This window comes from Sparus aurata, chromosome 10 (assembly GCF_900880675.1).
Source record: "Sparus aurata chromosome 10, fSpaAur1.1, whole genome shotgun sequence".
Classification (NCBI taxonomy): domain Eukaryota; kingdom Metazoa; phylum Chordata; class Actinopteri; order Spariformes; family Sparidae; genus Sparus; species Sparus aurata.
In genome coordinates this window covers 33,671,407-33,695,317 of record NC_044196.1, presented here as the reverse complement: position 1 = coordinate 33,695,317, position 23,911 = coordinate 33,671,407, and the positions used below count along the sequence as shown (strand labels likewise).

At 42.6% G+C, this 23,911-nt stretch overlaps 2 protein-coding genes and 2 long non-coding RNA genes across 6 annotated transcripts in view; 3 read left to right on the top strand and 1 right to left on the bottom strand.

Annotated features, from left to right (window-relative positions):
* The window catches only part of LOC115590287 (serine/threonine-protein kinase ppk4-like), a 336,079-nt gene that overhangs the window by 106,266 nt on the left and 205,902 nt on the right, over positions 1–23,911 (top strand). The gene's annotated exons all lie outside the window — the stretch shown is intronic.
* Positions 3,080–23,090, bottom strand: LOC115590288 (serine/threonine-protein kinase ppk4-like). Of its 2 annotated transcripts, XM_030431618.1 has the most exons (7): positions 9,231–9,329; positions 6,763–8,713; positions 6,483–6,646; positions 6,174–6,397; positions 5,285–5,414; positions 5,115–5,209; positions 3,080–3,636 (listed from the first exon to the last, which is right to left on the bottom strand). In XM_030431618.1, exons 2-7 carry the CDS (start codon positions 8,693–8,695, stop codon positions 3,417–3,419), a joined length of 2,766 nt encoding a protein of 921 aa, XP_030287478.1. In that variant the 5' UTR covers positions 8,696–8,713; positions 9,231–9,329; the 3' UTR covers positions 3,080–3,416. The 2 variants fall into 2 exon arrangements, with proteins under 2 accessions (XP_030287478.1, XP_030287479.1); XM_030431619.1 differs by lacking the exons at positions 6,763–8,713; positions 9,231–9,329 and adding an exon at positions 22,624–23,090.
* On the top strand, positions 16,013–16,424 carry LOC115590309 (uncharacterized). The gene is made up of 2 exons (XR_003985739.1): positions 16,013–16,116; positions 16,211–16,424. It is a non-coding gene; the product is annotated as an uncharacterized LOC115590309 (long non-coding RNA).
* Positions 20,954–21,365, top strand: LOC115590310 (uncharacterized). Its single transcript, XR_003985740.1, has 2 exons — positions 20,954–21,057; positions 21,152–21,365. It is a non-coding gene; the product is annotated as an uncharacterized LOC115590310 (long non-coding RNA).

The window sequence follows — 23,911 nt, the reverse complement described above, 5'->3', positions numbered from 1 at the left end:
ACTATTAGGAAGTGTCATTGTTTTCAGGTGAGATTTCCAAAAAATAAAGCCACTAATTCAGTTTGGCCTTAGCTTTTCAACAAACCCTGCATTATTTCGCACTTTTTAGATATTCTGGACATTATTCAAAGTTTTCAAAGCCAGCAACGTGCATTTGGCTTCCGCTTCCCAACACGAAGCATTCACATCTGGAAGTTTTTCACAACTTTCCCTCTCTGATTTACAGTATAATTTGAAGCTGAGTATTAAGAGAATTGTAGGAAATTGAACTTACAAAGTTTAAGCAGTGTGTACTATATAATGGATTCTGTCCATCAAAACTTAACATGCTGTGCTTTATCTGTGTTTCTTCCTGCTTCTCGTTCTGTCCCGAGAAAGGAAAAGACCCGTTAGATGATGGGTTGGCCTTTTACAGGAAGTGAGAGGACTTTCCCCTTGTTCTTTTTTTTTTTTTTTTAACCCTTTGTTGGTGAAATTGTTTTCTTGCAATATCTTTTATCTTCTATATATCTGACCCACTAATGGAAGAGTGTCGGGTCCATTCACTTCTCTTTTAAGCAAAGGTGGTCCAGTCATTGGGGGATTAAAGCTTGTGCTTGTTCATTTAGTATTTCCTCCACAGTACACAGAACTGTATGTAAAGTAATAATAGTGTCCTCTACGCATCTGACTGCTCCTTCAGTGTTGATGTTCAGATTTCCAGTGTCCTTCAGCCATTTGATACTTCCCTGGTGGTATTTCTCTTCCTTTTACCCAGGTACAGTAAAAAGTGTTTCAATAATGGTTATATGGTCTGAGGATCCTCCAACAGCATGTGACTGTTGAAAGTTTTGAACACTTGTTCGGGTGTTTTACTTTGCACAGCACTTGCCACATCCAGAAAATATCTGCTTTCAGAGCATGATTTATCTCCTTTTGATGCGAGCTTGTGAATCATCTGACTTATTTTTTCATTGTCAGTCAGTCACATGTTGAGGATGAGTGACGAGTAAGTATGTCACTGCTGCACCAGCAGAGATGAGCACTTTCACAACATCCTCTCTGTCTTTGATGGCAGCAGCTTGCAGTGGTGTGTATACCTGTCGATTACATCCATCTGGATTAGCTCTTCCTTCAAGCAGTTTCTCTATCTAAAAAAAAAAGGTGCTTTGTGTCGAGAGACATAATGCAGAGGTGTGAAGTTTTTCTGGGATATGTTGTTTGGGTTTGCACCCTGCTGCAAAAGGACGTAAAAAATTAGTGTTGTGATGTTTGCGAACGAACCGATTCTATTGAACGGCTCGTTAACATGACCGATGGGAACTGAGTCGCAGCTGAGAAACGTTTTTTTTTTTTTGTATCACTGTGCACCTCGTGTGCTCCTCCCCTGAGATGGGACAGAGAAGTTACATGGGGAGGAGCGCAGCCCAGCTGCACGGTGCTTATTAGATATGAAAATGTAGCATGACACCACCTGAGTTGTGCATGCTGCCTTTGCATAAAAAAACAAACAAACACATAACTGCCCCTTCCTCGAGAGCAGAGCAGCTTTACAAACATACAATTTGTACAAAGGGTAAATCCAAAATAGTGATGTCACTGTCAGAGCAGAGCGATATGGCTTGACCTTGTGGAATATTTACAATGAATCCAGATCTTTAAAATCTAGTCCACACATGTCAAATGAGGTTATAATCAATATTTCATAATAATTCAAACTCAACTTGGTGGGATATCTAATTTTGTATTATTTTGTTCCACATCTCACCCCATCATACCTCCCAGGGATTATTTCCAAGATAAAATGAGTTACCACAAGGCTGGCTCTTAAAACTTAAAAAATATACAAATCAGTCAAATGAGCCAGTTTTTTGAACGGCTCTTTGAAAGGAACGGCTCACCAAGATCCGGCTCCCCTCAAAGAGCCATAAATCCCATCTCTATAAAAAATATCCCTGTGATGAGTTAGTTCATTAAATTTCAGTTTTGGCCCGCCAAGAAAAATAGTTTGAGCACCCGTGTTCTCGACTCATTGTGATAAACTAAAGCAAAAAGTTTCTCTCTTGTCAGTGTATTTTCAGTTCATTTGAATCATAATCATCATCATACAAATATGTACAATATGTCCTTTGTTGATGTGTCATTATATTGTGAGATTTCCCCGTCACAAAGTAATGAATGCTTCTTAGAGAGGAGAAGATGAACTGTGACTGACAGAGCCAGAGCTCTAATACTAATGATCAATGAATGATAAAAACACATTCAAGTAACATTCAATATGCTTAAAACAAAAATCATACAAAAGAATCTTCATGTTGTGAAGCTTGCATATTCCATTAAGGTTTTTTCTTCTTGTTTACAAAAGCACGTTTCTGTCAATAAGGCAAGAAGATAATCAGGTCACTCCTTCAAATCCAGATTCTATTCAGTTTATTGCAGTTTTAACACAATAAGAGCACAAAGCCTGTCGCTGTCAAAATAAAAGAGAGAAAGATAATAAAAGACAAATAGAAAAAAAACCTCTAACCACTCTCGTAGTCTAAAGACCAATTTTATTATCAATGTGTTTTGGTTTGTTTTCTTCCATACAACACAATACAAAGAACATTTGAGACAAATGTCAGTATAATATTAGTACTCTCTATATGACCACACATGTATCATCTTTCTGCAAAAACTCCACTAACATTTGGGTAAAATGAAGATTCCACTGTCCTTTGTGAGGAAAGTAAAATAATTCCCACATCACATTGTGATATTACACTATATAGAAGAAACAATTTATAATATCAAGGTTAGATTTGGTTTTATTGAACCTTCACCCTAAAACAAACATGATCAAACAACACTCATTTTTATAACCAACAGAAAACCTTATAATACAGAGAATCCTTCCAAAACCTTAAAACTATCTCTTTAAAAACAACCTGCATGTTGTAAAGCTTTTATATTCCATTACATTGTTTTAATTACAATATTCACATAATGAGAAGAAGCACTTCAGAGTTATTTTTAAATTTTTTCACTCAAGCGAAGAATTTCAACTCACGTTCTCTTTTTCTTTTAAGTACAGGTCTGTAACATCAGCCGTTTCAATGACAGACCAGGGTCAAGGTCCTACTGTTGGAGTTGATATAGAACTACATCAGCACTAATTTATTTACCTGAAGGAGCTTTTTTCAGTGATAGCACAAAAAGGAAAATTGCATTTAGTTAATATGGAAACATCCAGAGACTTGTAGACTTGTCTTTTTACTATACAGTTGACTTGGAAGCTCCAGATCAGTGGGAAAATAAGCAAACGTAAAAGGTTGGGTGCTGATTTACAACCACCCAGCATCAGGTCTTGTTGCATTAATGCAGTTCAATCACATCTACTCGGTTGTGGCAGGACTTTTTCTTTTCTACAGTAAAGACTCTGCTCAATCAAAGTATTGTCACTTTGGAATTGCCCCAGACAGAAGTTGAGATTCTTGAACAGGCTTTCCAACATGATCCTCCTCTGTGGATGGCTTTACAACTCTGGAGAACATTGTTCCAAACATTTCCTTCACAGGTGACCTTAAATTCCACCCTCTGCTGTTGGCAAACAGATAAACACACCTGAAGAGATCTGGAAACATCGACATCAGATCAACGTCGGCCGCGTCCTCGGGACTGCAGATAGAGAGAAGAATGAATTGCAGGGTATTTAGATAAACAATAATGGAGCTGTCAAAAACTGGTGTGGTTGTGAAGATCTGTGTGATGGAGGTCAGTAAGAGAGAAAGGATGAACTCATTCCAGGAATCAGGTAAAGTTTGTGTTAACAGTGACTTTAGCAACAGGCACCAACACCAGCAACCACTTGAGGGGGCAGATGATTCAAACAACAGCAGTATTGTAACATGAAGGCAGTGGAAGTGGGGAGATAGAATGCCGCATTTATGACTGAATGTTATCAAAAACTTCTTTACAAGGAACCCCGGCTATGAAGCCTTGTAGGCCCTAATAAGCCACAATTGTTCTCTTGTACTAAAATATGTTGTTAGAAACACATACAATATTGCCATTGATTTAAAAATCTATAATATTTAGTACATATTTTGACCTACATAAGACGCCATGCTTTCCATGCGCAATGCACTCTGGGGGCAATGACGTATAGTGGTTGCACTTGGTAGAATAGCTATTGACACAACTTCTCAAAGATCCGCGCCTGTGTTCTCGACATTTTTCTCCTGATACATTTGAGGCTTTTAGTCGACCACAACTGCTGAAAGAGCTCACCGGAGCGGCTGGGTATAAACGAAGACTAAAACTAAATGCGTTTTCCGACAATTTTCCCACATAAGGAGCCTAAACGCCCTCGGGAGCGAGTGAAATGCGCGTTAAAAAGCACCATAGACAAGAGACGCTGGATGCTCTCCTGAGCAGACAACCCGCTCCTGCAGTTGCCGCTTCTGTAACGTTAGGCGAAACATCAGACACGCCACTTGTCACAGAGGAAGCTGATGATTCACCTCTTCAGTCAGTTAAGCAATCAGTAAGTGTAACGTTATATCCTAATTATCTACAAAGCACCCGACAGCTCTGGATGCTAATAATCTCAAAAATTATTGATATTGGAATAAGTTTGATCACACAACAGCTTACTGTGAACATCTGCTGACAAAAATTGGTGCTCTTGACAACAAACACTGTCCCTCTCGGTTACCATGGAGACGCAGTTACCGCACATACACCACCGGTTTTGTCCCACTCTCGCCTCATCCAGTCTTTCTTGCTCTTCATTTGGATGCTCGTTTTGTGAAACATTGACAGTGCTGTCTTCCTCATTAGTGTTTCACTCGGTTTCAAATTGAAAAGGCTGAACAGATGACATGTTTATGTCACTGAACAGTCACAACAGGGTCCCGAAGCCCGCCAGAGCAACCTTATGACGACACTACCCAGAGTGCATTGCGACGTTAACAACAATGGCGACCTACGAGTTAAACTATTTTTACAAATTTTATAAAAACGAAGACATCAAGAAGGTTTTTTATATCATTTTATCATAACTGATACTAACATTTATCTTTTAAGAACTACAAGTCTTCATAGCCGGGGTTCCTTTTAAGGCCCTTCATCATCTGTAACTCAGTTTGACTTACTAGTGCTCGTGGAGGTTTCGTATGAAGCGCAGGAATGCCAGTGTGTTGTCATCGTATTTGTTTTTGGGATCCATCTTCTTCACCAACTCTGCCAACTGCAACACCAAAAACAACTAGTCATTAAGTGTAAATAAGGAATAGAGAAGTTCCAGTTGTTGTACAGTTGTCACCTCAGTTTTCCACTGTTTGAAGGATCCATCCCCGACACATTTCTCCAGCGAAGAAATTAATTCCTGGTCAGCATCTTTCCACTTTTCCACCTCCTTGATGTTTCCGATCCTTCTCAAGTATTCAAGTCTCCTGAAAAATAAAATGTGTTTAAGATGCTCGTTTAGTGAAATAGAAAAAGAGACAACATGTAGATTTTTACTAGCCATGTTAGCACAGATGACACTGTTGGTCTGTTGGTCCATCACAGGAGTGTACCTATGTTCCCCGGGTCCTATGTTCCCCTTTTTTAAAAAAAAGGTCCTACGTTCCCCGGTTTGTTCATCAACCGGCAACAGCGGGGAACATAGGACCCTTTTTTAACAGCCTGTGTTCCCCGGTTCCATACAAAGCGGGGAACATAGGGATGATCACTCCACCACTCTGATTCACAGAAACAACTGTTTGATGGAATGCAACAAAACTGTGTACAGTCATTCATGGCTCCCAAAAGATGGATCTTAACGACCCCATGACCCCTGAAATGTTCTTCAGTGTCATCATTAAGTCAAATGCTCAATTAGTCCAGTAGTTTGGTTTCACACATACAAAGCTAATTCACATCAACCAAGTTTTAGGTCTGGTTGTGTTTGGTACAAATTAGCATCTACATTATTAGCATGCTATCATGCAACTTAGATGGTGACCATGGTAAACAATGTACCTTCTGAGCGTCAGCATGTTAGCACTGTTATTGTAAACATGTTAGCAACCTGATGTTAGCATTGAGATGAAAGCTCCACTGTGCCTTTAAGAGCAGCCTCACTGAGCCACTCGTGGTCATCGACTCTTGTTAACACAATGCGAGCTGCTATACACAGAAATAAAAGGTGTCAATGAAATGGATGCTACCTCTCAGGTTTCCAGAAGAAGGGATGACTCAAGCATTCTTCCACTGTAGGTCTCTTTTTGGGTTCCTTGTGGATCATCAACTTGATGAGGTCCTTTGCCACCACATCTTCAACATGGTCCAACGTGTACAAACCTTCATCAATGTTGTTCTCACATTTATGTAGTTTGTCGCCGAAAGGATGGTGTCCTCCAGAGAGGATGTAATAAATCAGCATCCCTGCCACCTAAAAAATAAACAGATCATTTTTGCAATGATAGGAGTTTTCTTCAATTATAAATCAATGCAGTTTGTGTCGCAGTAAAACTGACCTGTACATCAGTGTTTGACTTGTATCGTATGTCAGCTTCGTCTGTTAAAGTCTCCCTGGCCTTCCAGCATCTTGTTCCTGCACTGCCTGTGCAATAAGTTGTTTGGCCTTTGAGTAACCGTCTACTGATGCCAAAATCAGCTAATCTCGCCCTCCCGTTAACATCTACAGGACAAAGCACATATAAGGTATTATAATTATACATTTTGAAGACATCTTATTTTCATTATGAATTTCTGATTTAATTTCATTACTTCAGTACATTTTGAACTTGTCCTTACCAATCAAGACATTCTGTGGTTTGAGATCACGGTGGAGAATTGGAGGATTTTGACAATGAAGCACTTTTAAACTCTCCAGAACCTGATAGACAAGTTTCTCTTTCAGCAGACCACCATCATTGTTTCTGATGTATTCTTCCAGGGTGTATTCACAAAGCTGAAGACCAAGATATCCAAAGTACTCATCCTCTGCAAAGTCAACGTATCGTACAATAGATGGATGATCAAGTTCTGGAAGTCGTAGAAATCCCTCCTCATTCCTCAGAACTTGATAGTTGCTTTTTGTCATTCTCTTAATAGCAACCTCAGTGCCATCATCTCTCAGCCCCAAGAAGACTTCAGTACCATCACTGCCCTTCGCTATACAGAACTCTTCATCGTTCACATAAATCATGCTCCCAACTCTGGTTACTCTACTTCCATCAGTGCTAACCAGCTTCTCTAATTTTTCTCTCCATCTCCTGCTGATTTGTAGCCATTTGTGTGTATCTGATGACACAGTGGCGTTGGAGTGGAGTGGCTGAACATGTGAAGTTGACTCCACAACAGGAATTGATATTGGATCAGTTGCGCCGCTCAAACACTTGTCATTTGGGTCTTCTTCCTTGTCGGATTTTTCATTGTTTTTCTTCTTCTTTTTCTTCTTCTTGTTCTTCTTTTTCCTCGGCCCAGGTGAGGCTGTACAGTCCTCGCATTCCACATCTGGTTTGCTGAAATGATTGTTCAGTCGTCTGAGAACTTCTTTCAGATCTTGTAGCATCTTCATATCTGCCGACATCAGAATGTCTTCAGGAACTAAAGTTATTCCCACTGATGATAAGATGTTACAAGCATGTTTACATGACAGTAAGTTTCCAAATATGCCATATGCAAAGACTCTAATGTTCATTAAGTATTTGTCTTGCACAAAAGGAGCAACTGTTTTACATAACTTCTCAATGAAGTTCAGATCCCAGCCATCTGTGCCTTTTGTTTTCTGTGTTATCACATACAGTGTTTGCAGAACAGCTTCACATACATCAGGTCTCTCGTTTAAGCAAAGCTGGTCCAGTAGTTTGGAGACTAAAGCTTGTGCTTGTTCATTTGGTATTTCCTCCACAGTACACAGAACTGCATATAAAGTAATAATTGCGTGATTTACATGTTCCTTGAGAATGTTTGGAAAGCGTCTGACTGCTCCTTTAATGTAGGTGTTCAGATTTCCAGTGTCCTTCAGCCATTTGATGCTTCCCTGGCGGTATTTTTCAACATTTCGCCCAGTTACAGTAAACAGACCTTCAATCATGTTCAGATGGGTCCGAGGATCCTCCAACAGCATGTGACTGTCAAAAGTTTTGAACACTTGTTCAGGTGTTTTACTTTGCACAGCAATTGCCACATCCAGGAAATATGTGATTTCAGAGCATAATTTATCTCCTTTTGATGCGAGCTTGTGAATAATCCCAGTTATTTTTTCATTGTGAGTCACATGTTGAGGATGAGAGACAAGTAACTCGGTCACTGCTGCACCAGCAGAGATGAGCACTTTCACAACATCCTCTCTGTCGTTGATGGCAGCAGCTTGCAGTGGTGTGACTGGTTGTAGATTACATCCATCTGGATTAGCCTTTGCTTCAAGCAGTTTCTCCACAAAAAAAAGTGGTGCTTGGGATAGTGAGACATAATGCAGAGGTGTGAAGAATTTCTGGGATACATTGTTTGGGTTTGCACCCTGCTCCAAAAAGAAAGTAAAAATATCCCTGTTGTGAGTTACAACAGCAGCAGTCAGTGGGGATATGAGGTCATTACACTTAATGCATGAGTAAATGTCATTAATGTTGTTCTCCTTTAGTAATTTTTTTAGCTTCTTGAGGTTGTTGTCAATCACACACTGTATTATATGATGTGTTTCTGTTGGGGGTGCTGTCAGTTGGAGTTGTCTGATGATATTCATTTCTTTTCTTCAGTGTAACTGTGAAAAAGAAAAGGTTATAATATTAATGTGACAGTATGAAGGAACACGTATACATTTTTTGAGAAATTCAAATTAGATTATATTTAAAAACCTTGTATTTTGGTGGGGTACGAATCCACCACAAGCCATTCCCTGTAACTAAACATAAGTATCAGAAGTAATGCAACATAATTTCTACAACTTGAAAACTAATCTAACTACTACACTTGTCCTAACTTGAGTGCCACACCTTTATTTATACTTATTTATCAATGGGTCAGTGTAACACACACACAGTGCACACACATACAAATTAAAGCCAGCAAATCAGTTTGGCCTTAGCTTTTCAAAAAACCCTACATTATTTCACAGTTGTTAGATATTCTGGACATTATTCAAAGTTTTCAAAGACAGCAACGCTTCAGCTTTTCAACAGGGAGCATTCACAACCACAAGTTCTTCAGAACTTTCCTTCTCTGATTTAAAATGGAATTTGAAGGTGAGTGTTAAGAGAATTGTAGGAAAATTAACTTACGATGTTGAAGTTGAAGGTGTCCACAGTAGTATGAAGTCTAATGATCAAAACTTAACATGTTGTGCTTTATCTGTAGTTCTTCCTGCCCCTGACTCTCTGTCGCTGACAGGAAATACCCATTTGACAAGATGGGTTGGGCTTCCACAGGATGTGGGAGGACTTGGCCCTTTTACTCTTTACTTCCTGAACATTGTTCTGTGACTGTTCAGTCATCATAGTCTACATACAATCTACAAAGAGTGTCTTATTGGTGAAGGGTTTTGGCACTGTATCCAGCCTTAAAGAATACCTGCAGGCAGGACTGGGACAGGGTTAGAGTGAGCAGGTGAAGACAGTTGAGCTGACTGCTGAGCAGAGAGACACAAACACATGAGGAAATCCACACGGGATCAAAAGGTAAAAGACACTATACTTGAAGTTTTATCTGGAGAGCCATCGGATGAGGCAGGGCAATCTGGCACTGGCGAGAGGCGAAAACCAGGATTATGAAGAGGCAGTAGATACATTGATGAGTCACAGATGTGTCTCTCGTCTATGGCAGTGACACCACACACACAAGCACACACACACACACAAGGAAGGATCAGGTGAGGGAAAAGCAGATAGAAATTGCACCAGGCTGCCAGACTGACTGTCAGTCAGCCTCCATTCTTCCAGGAAATGTGGTGCCTGGTGGCAGATAAACTAGCATGGTGACAGTGAGATTTATATGGAGCCAATCTAAACACCAATGGTGTCATTGTTGTAGAGCAGAGCTGCCCGATGTGTGGCCAGCGGGCCAAAGTTGGCCAAGCTTAGACTTCTCTTTGATGCAGATGTAAAGTAAAACACATAATAAAATCAGAATATAAATCCTTGTTTATGCTGTTGTATTTTTTAAGGTAAAAATGCTGTTTAGGGGTGCCCCATGTAGTCCTCACCAGGGTTCGAATCTGTCATGTGGCCCTTTGCTGTGTGTCACTCCTGCTGTCTCTCTTCCGCTGATCTGTCCAACACAGGACTGCAAAAAAAATAAAGAAATGCTCTTGAAATATGTTGGGTCATTAAATGTTATTCATATATTTGTGTTTGCTTGTAGTTCATTAAGTTTCAGTTTTGGGCCGCCAAGAAAAAAAGTTTGAGCACCCCTGTTCTCGAGACATCACATTGTGCATTAAGCACTCAACTTATTGTGATGGATCTTACCAGAATCTGTGTACATAAATAACTAGAAGTCTTTGGAGGTTACTCAAGGCCAGACTGAATGCTGTCGTGCCTTATCTCAATATCTGAGGACACATAATAACAATGTGCGAGCATGCAATAGAAAATATATACATATACTAAAGTGAGCAGAAAGTCCATTAAAATTGTACTTCACTGGCCAAGTGCTGCTAAAGCCTTGACATGAGGCATGGGTTACACACTATTACGGCCACAAATAGAAGATGGCTCATTCTGTGGCCAGAAACATATTAAAGAGTCACAACCCGAAAATATATTTAAATCCAAGGTTTTATTAACGGAAATAAATCAACCAATGATTAAAACTACCAGAGTCTGGAGGTCTGGCAAGAATGAAGGGAGTCCGGGCCAGCCGCACCATGGGCCGCAGGTCCCAGACTTCCTTCCCTAAAGAAAAAATAAATAGTAACCTAAGTTACCAAACTAATACCCCGAAAACAGAACTACCAGACCTCCATCCTCAAAGTACAAAACAAAACAGAAACTTCCTCGATTGCAGACAGTCTGGAACCCGACCACACGGGAGCCTGAGAGGAAGTGAAGAGCAGAGTGGGAGCGGCACCTCCAGCGTCTCTTAGATAGACCCCAGGTTAATCACCCTCGTCAGACACACACCTGGTGAGAAGAGGAGAAGAGGAGAAAGGGTGGGCGCTTATAACACACACTGTTAACAAACTAACTAATCTCTTTGAGACTTTTACATCAGAAGTTGTTGTGCTTTTTCTTGCTGACTGCTTCTAAAACTCTGAAGTCCTTAATCCTTTTTTCATTCAACTTCACTTCCACTGGGTTCCACTGGGCCGACCCGGGGATCCTCAACGTTTGTGAATGGCATTGTAACATTGAAACACTTGAACACTGAAACATTTTTTAACATCCATCTTACATATCTTTGACAGCATCTGCTGAAGGACACACTCATATAATTGGATAATTGAAAATAAAGACTGCATCAGAGTTAACTCGCTCAGTTTTTAGGAGCTTTGTAAAAACTCTTAATCACACCTCATAAAAAGAATTGACAATGTGTAATTATTGTTTCAGTGTTTGTAAATAATGCTACTGTATCACTCACTGGTGCTTTTAGATGAAGCGCAGTCATCCCAGTGTGTTTGTCTGGGTAGGCTTGGTTATGGGTATCCATCTTATTGACCAACTTTGATGGAAACTGCAAGACCTCAAATAATTATTATGAGTGGTTAAAAACTGTCTAGTACTGCTGTTCTCAAACTGTGGTTGTATGTGAGCTCCCTCTAGTGGTACACACAGGAATCCAAGGAACATTTATAGATAATAAAATACATCAAAAACTCTTAGGAACATATCATTCTTCATAAAATACAACAGAACTGTGAATGAAAACAAATAAACTGAAGTGTAATTCCAAATAAGTTTTGTCTTTGCTGTAATAATTATTTTTTTGTTTTAGCGTGCTGCATAGTCACATACACACAACATTAATGATTGCAGTAAATACCAAGCAACAACCTCGAGGGCTGAGAAATGAAGCCATTGCAGGAGTAACAAAAAATGCAGTCCCTCGAATGGCCACTTGAGGCTGGTTCCAAAAGTGAGTCAGTCTCCACTGCATCTCAATCTTTTTTCTGTCTGTCTACCTTACTCTGTCTTCCTGTTCACAGTTAGTAAGATCAAGTCATTCCCCAAAAATGAAGAGGAAGTTTCAGTGCACTACAAAAGTGCAGGGCAAAGATAACACAATCTCCTATAGAGAGGTTAGTCAAGTTAATGCTCTGTCTACACAATATCATGAATATTTTGTTTGCAACAAAGAAAGTAAGGAAAGTAATTTATCCTGTGAGGGGAGACTTGATGTTCAATTAATGTTGTGCCATATTATAGCAGCCATAACCCGAACATAACATAACGCTAATATAACGTGAACATAACATAACATAACATAAGGAAACATATCTTCCAATCATATTTTCAGACATTAATTGCTGAACCAATGCCAGTATATCCATAACATAACGTAACCTAATACTAAAATAACCTGAACATAACATAACATAACATAACATAATGCTAATATAACCTGAACATAACATAACGTAACGTAACGTAACGTAACGTAACGTAACGTAACATAACATAACATAAGACAATGCTAATATAACCTGAACATAACATAACATAACATAACATAATATAACATAACATAACATAACATAATATAAGACAATGCTAATATAACCATAAGATAATATAATGCTAATATAACCCGAACATAACAGAACATAAGGAAACATATCGTCCAGTCATATTTTCAGACATTAATTGCTGAACTCTTACTCATTGTGTATTTTGAGGGCAACATTCTCCACAATTAAAACAAACTCAAGAAATAATCAGGATTTTGGAAAGCTCATATTTATTCAAGTTGTGAAAATACATATATATTTTCAATACTATTCAATTAATGAACAAGGTCCCTTCACCTTCTGAGTTTTAAACATTTCTGTAAAAGAACATCTCAATGCAAGCTCAAAGATCCATTCAGATATTTGTGACAAACAGGAATTGCAGTCTTTGTTTTATGTACATTTTGTAGGTTGTAAATCAGAATTCAATGTTTTCAAACAACAGAACCAAACCTCTTTATTCCTCTTGTAATCTTTCTGAAATGGCAGTACATGTGAGAGACTATGGCAGAACGGGTAACGAGACAGGATAATCAAAAAGGTAAAATGACTCACATAATGTAGTTAAATGATGGAAAAATACACAAAATTGGAAAATGATAGAAATAACCTGATTATTGTCATCTTCAGGGTCTTTTCAGGCAATATTGACACACCAAGAAGTGAAAAGAACTATAATTTTGCAACCCACATGGTTGGCTGATCCAACCATAACACAACATTATGGTTTTTGTTCATATTACATGACTTGAATAATTTGTAAGATACAACTAAAATCGTCAGATAAATGTAGCAAAATAAAAGAAGAGTTCCTGATTATGATGATTCTCATGTAAAAGTATAAAATCTTAAACAATACAACTTCTATACCGTAATAAGTGAGGAGAAAGTCCTTTGAATTGTACTTTTATATAATCTTTCTAATCTACTTACTGTTACTGTCAGTCTTTTGAAAATAGTTTTTATGTACAACACATACGCAAAACTTTACAGGCTTATTTGACAGAAAACATGTTGACATGTCACAGTAAGTAAAAGCACAGGTGTGAATAATAAAATGAATCATGACTGAATTCCATTTAGCTGCTTCAGTTTCAGGGTCCTGGTATTGTTCATGCTGGTTCACTGTCAGGTCTTATTGGGACACTTCAATAAAAAAGAGACACCATTAAAGTTTTCGTAACATTTCCTTTTAGGTGTCATGATATTAGGTGTGAAAAGGCCTCTTGGACTATCTTTGTGCAGTGCTGCTGAAGCCTTGCTATGGGGTTGGGCAGGACACTACAACTAATGGTGTTCTTTGACACCAGAACTGGTTGTGCTTGCTTGAGACTCTTGTACTGGGACACCCGGGTGCTCCTCATTTATTTACAACATTGTGAACCTTGTGGCGATGTCTTCTCTCTAAAACATTTCCTTCAGGGGGATCTCTGAATTCCAACCTTGGCTCTTGGCAAATTTGTAAACACATCCAAAGAGATCAGGAAACAGCTCCATCACTTTAACTTTCTCTGCATCTTTGGCACTGCAAAGGAAAAGGAACCTTTCATTACAAAGTATTGAAAACTAGCTTATATGGGTGAATGACACCCATAACCAAAGCATCACATCGTGTGCTAGTAGACTTAATGACTCCTGCATTGTGTTTTGACTTTCATTCGTCATGTATCTTCTTCTATTGTTCTGTTTGATAGTGATAATTAAAGGGAATGTAGTTGACGGATCAGAAATCTAATTTATTACGTTTGGCTACAAATAGTTTGTCATATAACACAGAGTAAGACACTTGAAAAATACAATTAACAAGTTAAGTAGGATTAAAAATCACTTCCTCTGGCTGCACTGTTTAAATCATGCATACAGCACTGACAAGGCCATTAAAGATAAGGTCTGCATGAGAGATAACATGCTCAGTTTCTGGTGGTTGGCTTTCATAGCTGATTATCAAATACATTTAAATATATGTATAATAAATAATTAGAACAATCAACTAAACAGGGTTTGTTTAGCTAAAATAGAGTGTTCAAGACACAATGTGAAAATGGATGCTGCAGTGCTGCACCACATGAGAAAAATTATGTGTTTTTTGAAAATTAAAGTATGTAAACCTATTTTACTAGAATCCCTGAATAAAAGTATGAATCTGAAATCATGTATGAATCTGAAAATTTGCATAATATGGCCTCTTTAAGAATTCCATGTCTTAAAGATACTTTTAGCTGAGTTTCACTCACTGATGCGCATGAAGGTTTCGGATGAAGCGCAGTAATCCCAGTTTGTGTTCAGGGTAGGGCTTCTTCCATTCATCCATCTTCTGGACCAACTGGAAACTGTAACACCAAATATATTAAGTGATAAAGTGGAATTTAGGAAGGGAGGAGTTGTTATGTTGCAGTCACCTTTTTTTCCCACTGTCTGAAGGATCCATCCCTGGCATATTGTTCCATTGAACAAATCAGTTTCCGGCCAGCATGTCGGCAGTTTACTGCCTCCTTCCTGTCACCAGTCTTTCTCATGTAGTCAAGTCTCCTGAAAAAAGATTTTGTCTTTGAATATATGAATTACAAAATAAACAAAAATTTCATATAACCTAAAGGTTCTGTTCTAATGTTAAGTAATCTCAAAAACTCAAACTCTCAGTGACATTTGTAACAATGGTAACAATTAAAAATACAGCCCTGCAACACAGCCTTACTCAACAGTATGATATTCTATTTGTCTAGATAATGACACAAATCATTTATCACTGTTATTTATTTAATATTATATATAATATATATGATATGGTAATATCTATTTAGGGTAATTAAGAAAGCAACTTCACCAGCAGTAGAGTTTTCCTGCAATGTGTCACTGAGTGAAAGTCTAATAAGGTCCTAACAAGATCATAATTAACAACATATTACCCTGTAATAAAGTGAAACTACATTAAATAAAGCCCAATAAACACATCATCCTCTGAGTGCTGATCTCTGTCTGATCATTATTAATATGGAACTACATCATCAATTAGCTACAACCTGTGTTGTCTTATTGAGCCATTGTAGGTCTGAGGTGGAAGCATTAAAGCGAAACTCTCGCCAAAAAGCAACCGAGGCTTTATTTGGGATTGAATATGAGTCAAACCTTCGTGTGAAAGCATAATTACGACGAAAGAGGCACTTTTAAGATCTACCGTAGTTTCGGTTTTGGGCAAGTTAATTTTGAACGGGAGTGCCTGGGGCAGGGTCTCTACTCATGAACAAGAGCATTGAGAACATTGTTTGTGTACACAGAATGTCATGGCTCGTGCTGCCCCGATTTATTCTGGGATGTATAGTTGTGTGCACCCTGCTTTTTTCCCCTTGCTTTACCTGCAGTGTTGGAGAGCGGCGGGAGGCAGAGCTGACCCACTTAGCCAAGCGCAGCGAGGCACACCTGGTTCTCATCCCCACCTAATCACCTACTCTATAAGAAGCCGGCCTGACTCAACTCCTGTGCCAGATAATTCCGTCTCATCGGTAGAGCCAGTAGCCAGCGCCTTCTGCTACCCGGCATTGTTTCTAGTGTGTGAAGAGTTTTGTTCTGACTTCGTTTTTGTGCTTTCTTTGCCAGCTCGGTGCCTCGCTGCCTTGTCTTCCCCCCGCTAACCTGCCTCCAGTCTCCAGCCGCCTACAGACGCGGACACCCTTTGTTGAGCCTGCCTTCAGCCGCCAGACGCCGCGGACTACTTCTGTTATTCCTGCCGCCTGCCGTTTGCAGCCGTGGACACTTTCTGTTGCTCATTTTTGAACCCTTTGTTAATAAAGCCTTTTTGTGCACTCTCCCAGTCTGCCGCTTTTGGGTCCACCTCCGTCACCCGGCCGCAACAGAATTATCTGGCCAAGAAATGGACCCAGCGGAGACCGAGCGCATGAGACAAGCACTCGCGAATCAAGGCACCCTGGTGGGGCAACATGATACCACGCTGAGGCAGGTACTGGGGCATATCCGGGATCTCGCCACCAGCGTAAACCAGCTCAGCGGACGGGTGGATTCCCTCGCGGACCGGCTCGCCCCCCCAGCTCCCGCCTCAGAGTCACCACCGGCGGCCCCGCCAGCGGAGGATTCACCCGGCGTTTCTACACCCCCGCCACAAGAGCCCTACATCCCCATCCCCGCCAGGTACCCAGGTGACTTAGGGACATGTGCGCAGTTTTTACACCAGTGCTCATTAGTGTTTAATCAGCAACCCAGTACGTATTCCACTTCTCAGTCTAAGGTAGCTTTTGTAATGAGTCTGCTCTCTGGGCAAGCTGCGGCCTGGGCTTTGGCGGTCTCAAGTCAGCGACCTGATTTAAACACAGATTACAAGCGTTTCTCTGATGAGATGAAGAGGGTTTTTGATCATCCCGTTAAGGGGAGGGAGGCTGAAGGCCAGCTGCTGAATTTAAGACAGGGAGGGGGGCAGTCAGTCGCCCAGTACACTGTAACCTTCCAGATTTTGGCAGTAGAGAGTGGGTGGGACGAGTCCGCTCTCCAAGCGGTTTTTCTAAAAGGATTGTCAGGTGACATTAAGGACGAGTTAGCTGTGAGGGACGAAACCTCTTCACTGAGGGAGCTGATGGAATTAGCCATACGTCTAGATAACAGGATGAGAGAGAGGCGTAGGGAGAGAACAGACAGGCAGAGGTTCCGCCCCTTCTCCCCTTCACCTGTCTACACCACCACAGCGGCTCCTCTGCCGTCACCGCCCTCTCCTCGCCTCGCTCAACCGGAGGTCCCTCCTGGGAAGCCTGCATCAACACCTCAGGATGAGCCAATGCAGCTGGGACGAGCCCGACTTGCCCCCGCGGAGAGACAGCGGCGCCTGCGCAACCAGCTCTGCATCTACTGTGCCCAGGAGGGACACTTCCTCGCCCAATGCCCGGAGGTGCCAAAAGACCAGGCTCGTCAGTGAAAAGGGGGGCACTGGAGAGCCGAACCTCCTCTTCCCCTGCCCGGGTCCAAGTAAAAGGTATGCTGCATCAGTCACAACAGACAATTTCGGTCCAAGCCTTAGTAGACAGTGGGGCGGATGACAATTTCATTGACTCTAACCTAGTTGAGCAACACGGCCTCCTGGTGACTGAACTAGAGGTCCCGAAAGAAGTTTTGGCCCTGGACAGCCGACAATTGGACATCGTGACTCACAAAACTGAACCTTTAAAGCTAACCCTGTCGGGCAACCATCAAGAACATATTGAACTGTACGTTATCAAGTCCCCTTTGACCCCCATAGTTCTGGGGCTACCCTGGCTGACGAAACATAACCCCCACATAGACTGGACGACGTCTACCATTCGTAGTTGGAGTAATCCCTGCCACGCTCACTGCCTACACTCCGCCACTCCTGAGAGAAGCCCCAGTGCTCCCGAACCACCGGAGGAAATAGACTTAACTAATGTTCCCGCTGAGTATCATGACTTGCGTGAAGTATTTAGTAAAGACCGGGCCCTTTCACTTCCGCCGCACCGCCCTTACGACTGCGCCATAGACTTACTCCCAGGCTCCCCGCTCCCGACCAAAAGACTCTATAACCTCTGCAAACCGGAAAAAGAGGCCATGGAGACCTACATTAATAACTCTTTAGCTGCGGGCCTCATCCGCCCGTCTTCGTCCCCAGTTGGAGCCGGTTTTTTCTTTGTGGAGAAGAAGGATAACACCCTACGCCCCTGCATTGACTTTACAGGTTTGAACGACATAACGGTTAAAAACAAATACCCGCTCCCTCTCATTGACTCCGCTTTTGGTCCCCTTCACGGGGCCAAAATCTTTTCAAAGCTAGACTTAAGGAATGCCTATCACCTCATCCGAATTAGAGAGGGGGACGAGTGGAAAACGGCGTTCAACACACATTTGGGACATTTTGAATACTTGGTGATGCCTTTTGGTTTAACAAACGCGCCTGCTGTTTTTCAGGCTCTAGTGAATGATGTGTTAAGAGACTTGTTGAACAGAGTGGTTTTTGTGTATTTGGATGATATTTTAATTTTTTCACGCACCTATGAAGAACATGTGAGTCATGTTAGAGAAGTGTTAAGGAGACTAATGGAAAACAAACTGTTTGTTAAAGCGGAAAAATGTGAGTTTCACGTCACCACAGTCCCTTTTCTAGGCTACATAGTGGAGAAGGGGCAGCTCAGACCAGACCCGACCAAGGTGAAGGCGGTGGAGAATTGGCCGATTCCGACCACCCGAAAGCAGCTGCAGAGATTCTTGGGCTTTGCAAACTATTACAGAAGGTTCATCAGAAACTATAGTCGCATAGCCGCCCCTCTCACCCAGCTAACGTCGCAAAAACAAGTCTATGAATGGTCACATGCTGCTCAAACTTCTTTCGACAAACTGAAAAGTATGTTTACTAATGCTCCTGTGTTGATCCACCCAGATCCTGACCTTCAGTTCATGGTAGAGGTGGATGCCTCTGATTCAGGGGTGGGGGCCGTCCTCTCCCAGCGCTCGCCTGCGGACCAAAAGCTGCATCCATGCGCATTCTTCTCTCGTTGCCTCACCCCCGCAGAGAGAAACTACGACGTGGGGAACCGAGAGTTGCTGGCGGTGGTCTTAGCTCTTCAGGAGTGGCGGCACTGGTTGGAGGGGGCGGTCCACCCGTTCGTCGTTTGGTCCGATCATAAGAACCTGTCTTACCTCCGCTCAGCACGCAGGCTGAACTCCCGTCAGGCTCGGTGGGCACTCTTCCTGGGACGATTTAACTTCACGCTCACCTACAGACCAGGCCCAAAAAACCTGAAGCCCGACGCCCTCTCACGCCAGTTCGCCCCGGCAGAGGAGAAGCCAGAGACGGAGACCATCCTTCCACCATCCTGCATGGTGGGAGCAGTAAGGTGGGAAGTGGAGCGAGTTGTTGAGGAAGCCCTCCAGGTCCACCCAGCCCCAGACGGATGCCCCCCTGAGCGACTGTTCGTCCCCCCCTCCGTCAGGGCCCCGGTTCTACAGTGGGGACACTCGTCGAAGTTGGCCTGTCACCCGGGCGTTCACCGGACCCTCTCCCTCGTCCGACAGCGCTTCTGGTGGCCGTCGATGGCAACTGACACCAGGAAGTTCATTGCGGCCTGCTCTGTCTGCGCCCGAAGTAAATCTTCTCACCACCCCCCTGCTGGCCTCCTGCAGCCCTTACCAATCCCTCCCCGACCCTGGTCCCACATCGCGGTCGACTTTGTCACTGGACTCCCTCCTTCTGAAGGTAACAACACCATCCTCACTGTCGTATACCGCTTTTCTAAGGCTGTACATTTCATTCCCCTTCCCAAACTCCCAACAGCCCTGGAAACAGCCAACCTGCTGGTGCAGCACGTTTTCCGCCTGCACGGCATTCCTCAGGACATTGTGTCAGACAGGGGTCCCCAGTTCACCTCCCGAGTCTGGGCAGCCTTCTGCCAAGCTTTGGGGGCCTCGGTCAGCCTCACTTCAGGTTACCACCCACAATCTAATGGCCAGACGGAGCGGGCCAACCAAGGTCTGGAGTCCTCTCTCCGCTGTGTGGCTTCTCGTCTCCCGGCCTCCTGGTCTATGCACCTGCCCTGGGTGGAATATGCTCACAACTCCCTGGTCAGCTCTGCCACCGGACTGTCCCCGTTCATGGTCACGCACGGGTTCCAACCTCCCTTGTTCCCCAGCCAGGAGACAGAGACAGCCGTTCCATCAGTGCGGGCCCAGTTCCAACGAGCTCGCCGAGTCTGGCGGGAAGCCCGAGCCGCCCTGGAAAGAACAGTCGCCAGAAACCAACGGATAGCAGATCGCCATCGCACACCAGCCCCGGAATACAAGGTGGGTCAACGGGTCTGGTTGTCTTCACGGGACCTTCCTCTCCAGACAGACTCCCGGAAAATGGCCCCCAGATATATCGGCCCATACAGCATCGACCGCATCGTCAATCCCACTGCCGTCCGCCTGAAGTCTTCCACGTGTCACTTCTGAAACCTGTGTTTGACAGCCCCCTACACCCCCAACCTGACCCCCCCCCTCCCCCCCGTCTCATCGACGGTCAACCGGCCTACACTGTGCAATGCATTTTGGATGTCCGCAGGCGGGGCCGGGGTTATCAGTACCTCGTCGACTGGGAGGGGTACGGTCCCGAGGAGCGCTCTTGGGTTTCCAAGTCGCTGTTATTAGACCCTCAGTTGTTATCTGATTTTTATGATAGATTCCCAGACAAGCCAGGCAGGACGCCAGGTGGCGTCCGTTAGGGGGGAGGTACTGTCATGGCTCGTGCTGCCCCGATTTATTCTGGGATGTATAGTTGTGTGCACCCTGCTTTTTTCCCCTTGCTTTACCTGCAGTGTTGGAGAGCGGCGGGAGGCAGAGCTGACCCACTTAGCCAAGCGCAGCGAGGCACACCTGGTTCTCATCCCCACCTAATCACCTACTCTATAAGAAGCCGGCCTGACTCAACTCCTGTGCCAGATAATTCCGTCTCATCGGTACAGCCAGTAGCCAGCGTCTTCTGCTACCCGGCATTGTTTCTAGTGTGTGAAGAGTTTTGTTCTGACTTCGTTTTTGTGCTTTCTTTGCCAGCTCGGTGCCTCGCTGCCTTGTCTTCCCCCCGCTAACCTGCCTCCAGTCTCCAGCCGCCTACAGACGCGGACACCCTTTGTTGAGCCTGCCTTCAGCCGCCAGACGCCGCGGACTACTTCTGTTATTCCTGCCGCCTGCCGTTTGCAGCCGTGGACACTTTCTGTTGCTCATTTTTGAACCCTTTGTTAATAAAGCCTTTTTGTGCACTCTCCCAGTCTGCCGCTTTTGGGTCCATCTCCGTCACCCGGCCGCAACACAGAATTTATTAAAAAGAAGGTTTTTGAGCTACTTTGGTTAGCTGCTATAGCTCCTGCGCGCCGTCGTCATGGCAGACAAAAAGTGTCGATCCCCGAGTGCGTCAGGTCGCACTCAGGGATCAACACTTTTTGTAGTAATAATGCTTTTATACAAAGGTTTGACTCATATTCAGTCCCAAATCAAGCCTTGGTTGCTTTTTGGCGAGAGTTTTGCTTTGGTGGTGTCTTCAGTACTACTTGGTAGTGAGGGGGTGTCTAATCAATATGTTATGGCTCTGATATGTATTATATATTTTTTATGATATAATTTGCAATAGTAGTCTAAGTATTTACATTTTAGGTCTAATAATACAGTCTATGCAATTCTTATTTATAACCCGATTTGGGTGTATGTTTTTTAGTTAGGGTAGAACTTTATTATACTTATTTCTAGTTTTTGTCTGATTTGTTATAAAACTCAACTTGTAACATCTTATTTTTTAAGGTAGGGTCTAACTGTCTTTGTTTACTGTCTAATAAATACCATATTATTCCTACTTTTTAATTTGACAAAAAGTACGACTCTGTACGATTTATTTGTGTATAAAGTGCGCCTATGTCACAGAAATCCCAAAAATCTGTTAACAACAAGTGTTTCCTTCCTACCTGTCAGTGGTCCAGAAGAAGGGATGACTCAAGCATTCTTCCACTGTAGGTCTGCTCTCTGGTTCTTTACTGATCATCCACTCGATGAGGTCCTTTGCCACCAAATCTTCAACATGGTTCAACGTGTACAAACCTTTATGAATGTTGTACTCACATTCAAAGTTTTCCCCAAAAGGATGGTGTCCTCCAGAGAGGATGTAATAAATCAGCATTCCTGCCACCTTGAGAATTAAGAGAACAGTTTTGCAATATATGAAGTATTTTCTCCAAGTCATCAATTGAGTTTACATAGCAGTAAAACTGACCTGTACATCAGTGCTCCGCTTGTATCGTATGTCAGTTTCTCCTGTTAAAGTCTCCCTGGCCTTCCAGCATCTTGTTCCTGCTCTGCCTGTGCAATAAGTTGTTTGGCCTTTGAGTAACCGTCTACTGATGCCAAAATCTGCTAATCTCGCCCTCCCGGTAACATCTGCAGGACAAATCACAGAAAAGGCATAATAATTATGTTTTTTGAATACTGTTGCTGAATTTCTGATTAATTACTGCAGTACTTGCATAACTTTGCCTTACCAATCAAAACATTCTGTGGTTTGAGATCACGGTGGAGAATTGGAGGTTTTTCACAGTGAAGCACTTTTAAACTCTTCAGAACCTGATAGACAAGTTTCTCTTTCAGCAGACCACCATCATTGTTTCTGATGCATTCTTCCAGGGTGTATTCACAAAGCTGAAGACCAAGATATCCAAAGTTCTCATCCTCTGCAAAGTCAACATATCGTACAATAGATGGATGATCAAGTTATGGAAGTCGTAGAAATCCCTCCTCATTCCTCAGAACTTGATAGTTGCTTTTTTTCATTCTCTTAATAGCAACCTCAGTGCCATCATCTCTCAGCCCCAAGAAGACTTCAGTACCATCACTGCCCTCTGCTATGTGGAACTCTTCATCTTTCACATAAATCATGCTCCCAACTCTGGTTACTCTGCTTCTATCAGTGCTAACCAGCTTCTCTAATTTTTCTCTCCACTTCTTGCTGACAGTGGTGTTGGAGTGGAGTGGCTTAGGGTTAAAATAAATGTTCAGTTGTCTGAGAGCTTCTTTCAGCCTGTCATCGCTGGTCCTATTTGCAGACATCAGTATGTCCTCAGGCACTGCAGTTATCCCCACTGATGTAAAGATGTCACCCACATGTTCAACTGAAAGTAAGTTTGCAAACACACCATATGTGAAGACTCTGATCTCTGAGGGGTGATGGACCTTTACAAAAGGAGCAACTGCTTTACATTTTTTTGACAAAGTTCAGATCCCAGCTATCTGTGCCTTTTGTTTTCTGTGTTATCACATACAGTGTTTCCAGAACAGGTCCATGTACATCAGGTCTCTCTTTTAAGCAAAGCTGGTCCAGTAGTTTGGGGACTAAAGCTTTTGCTTATTCATTTGGTATTTCCTCCAGAGTACACAGAACTGCATGTAAAGTAATAATAGCGTCATGTACATGTTTTTGGAGGATGTCTGGAATGCGTCTGACTGCTCCTTTAATGTAGGTGTTCAGATTTCCAGTGTCCTTCAGCCATTTGATACTTCCCTGGCGGTATTTTTCAAGAATTGGCCCAGTTGAAGTAAAAAGAAGTTCAATCATGGTCAGGTGGGTCTGAGGATCCTCCAACAGCATGTGACTGTGAAAAGTTTTGAACACTTGTTCAGGTGTTTTACGTTGCACAGCAATTGCCACATCAAGAAAATATCTGATTTCAGAGCAGAATTTATCTCCGTTTGATGCGAGCTTGTGAATCATCTGACTCAGTTTTTGATTGTCAGTCACATGTTGAGGATGAGTGACACGTAACAGTTTCACCA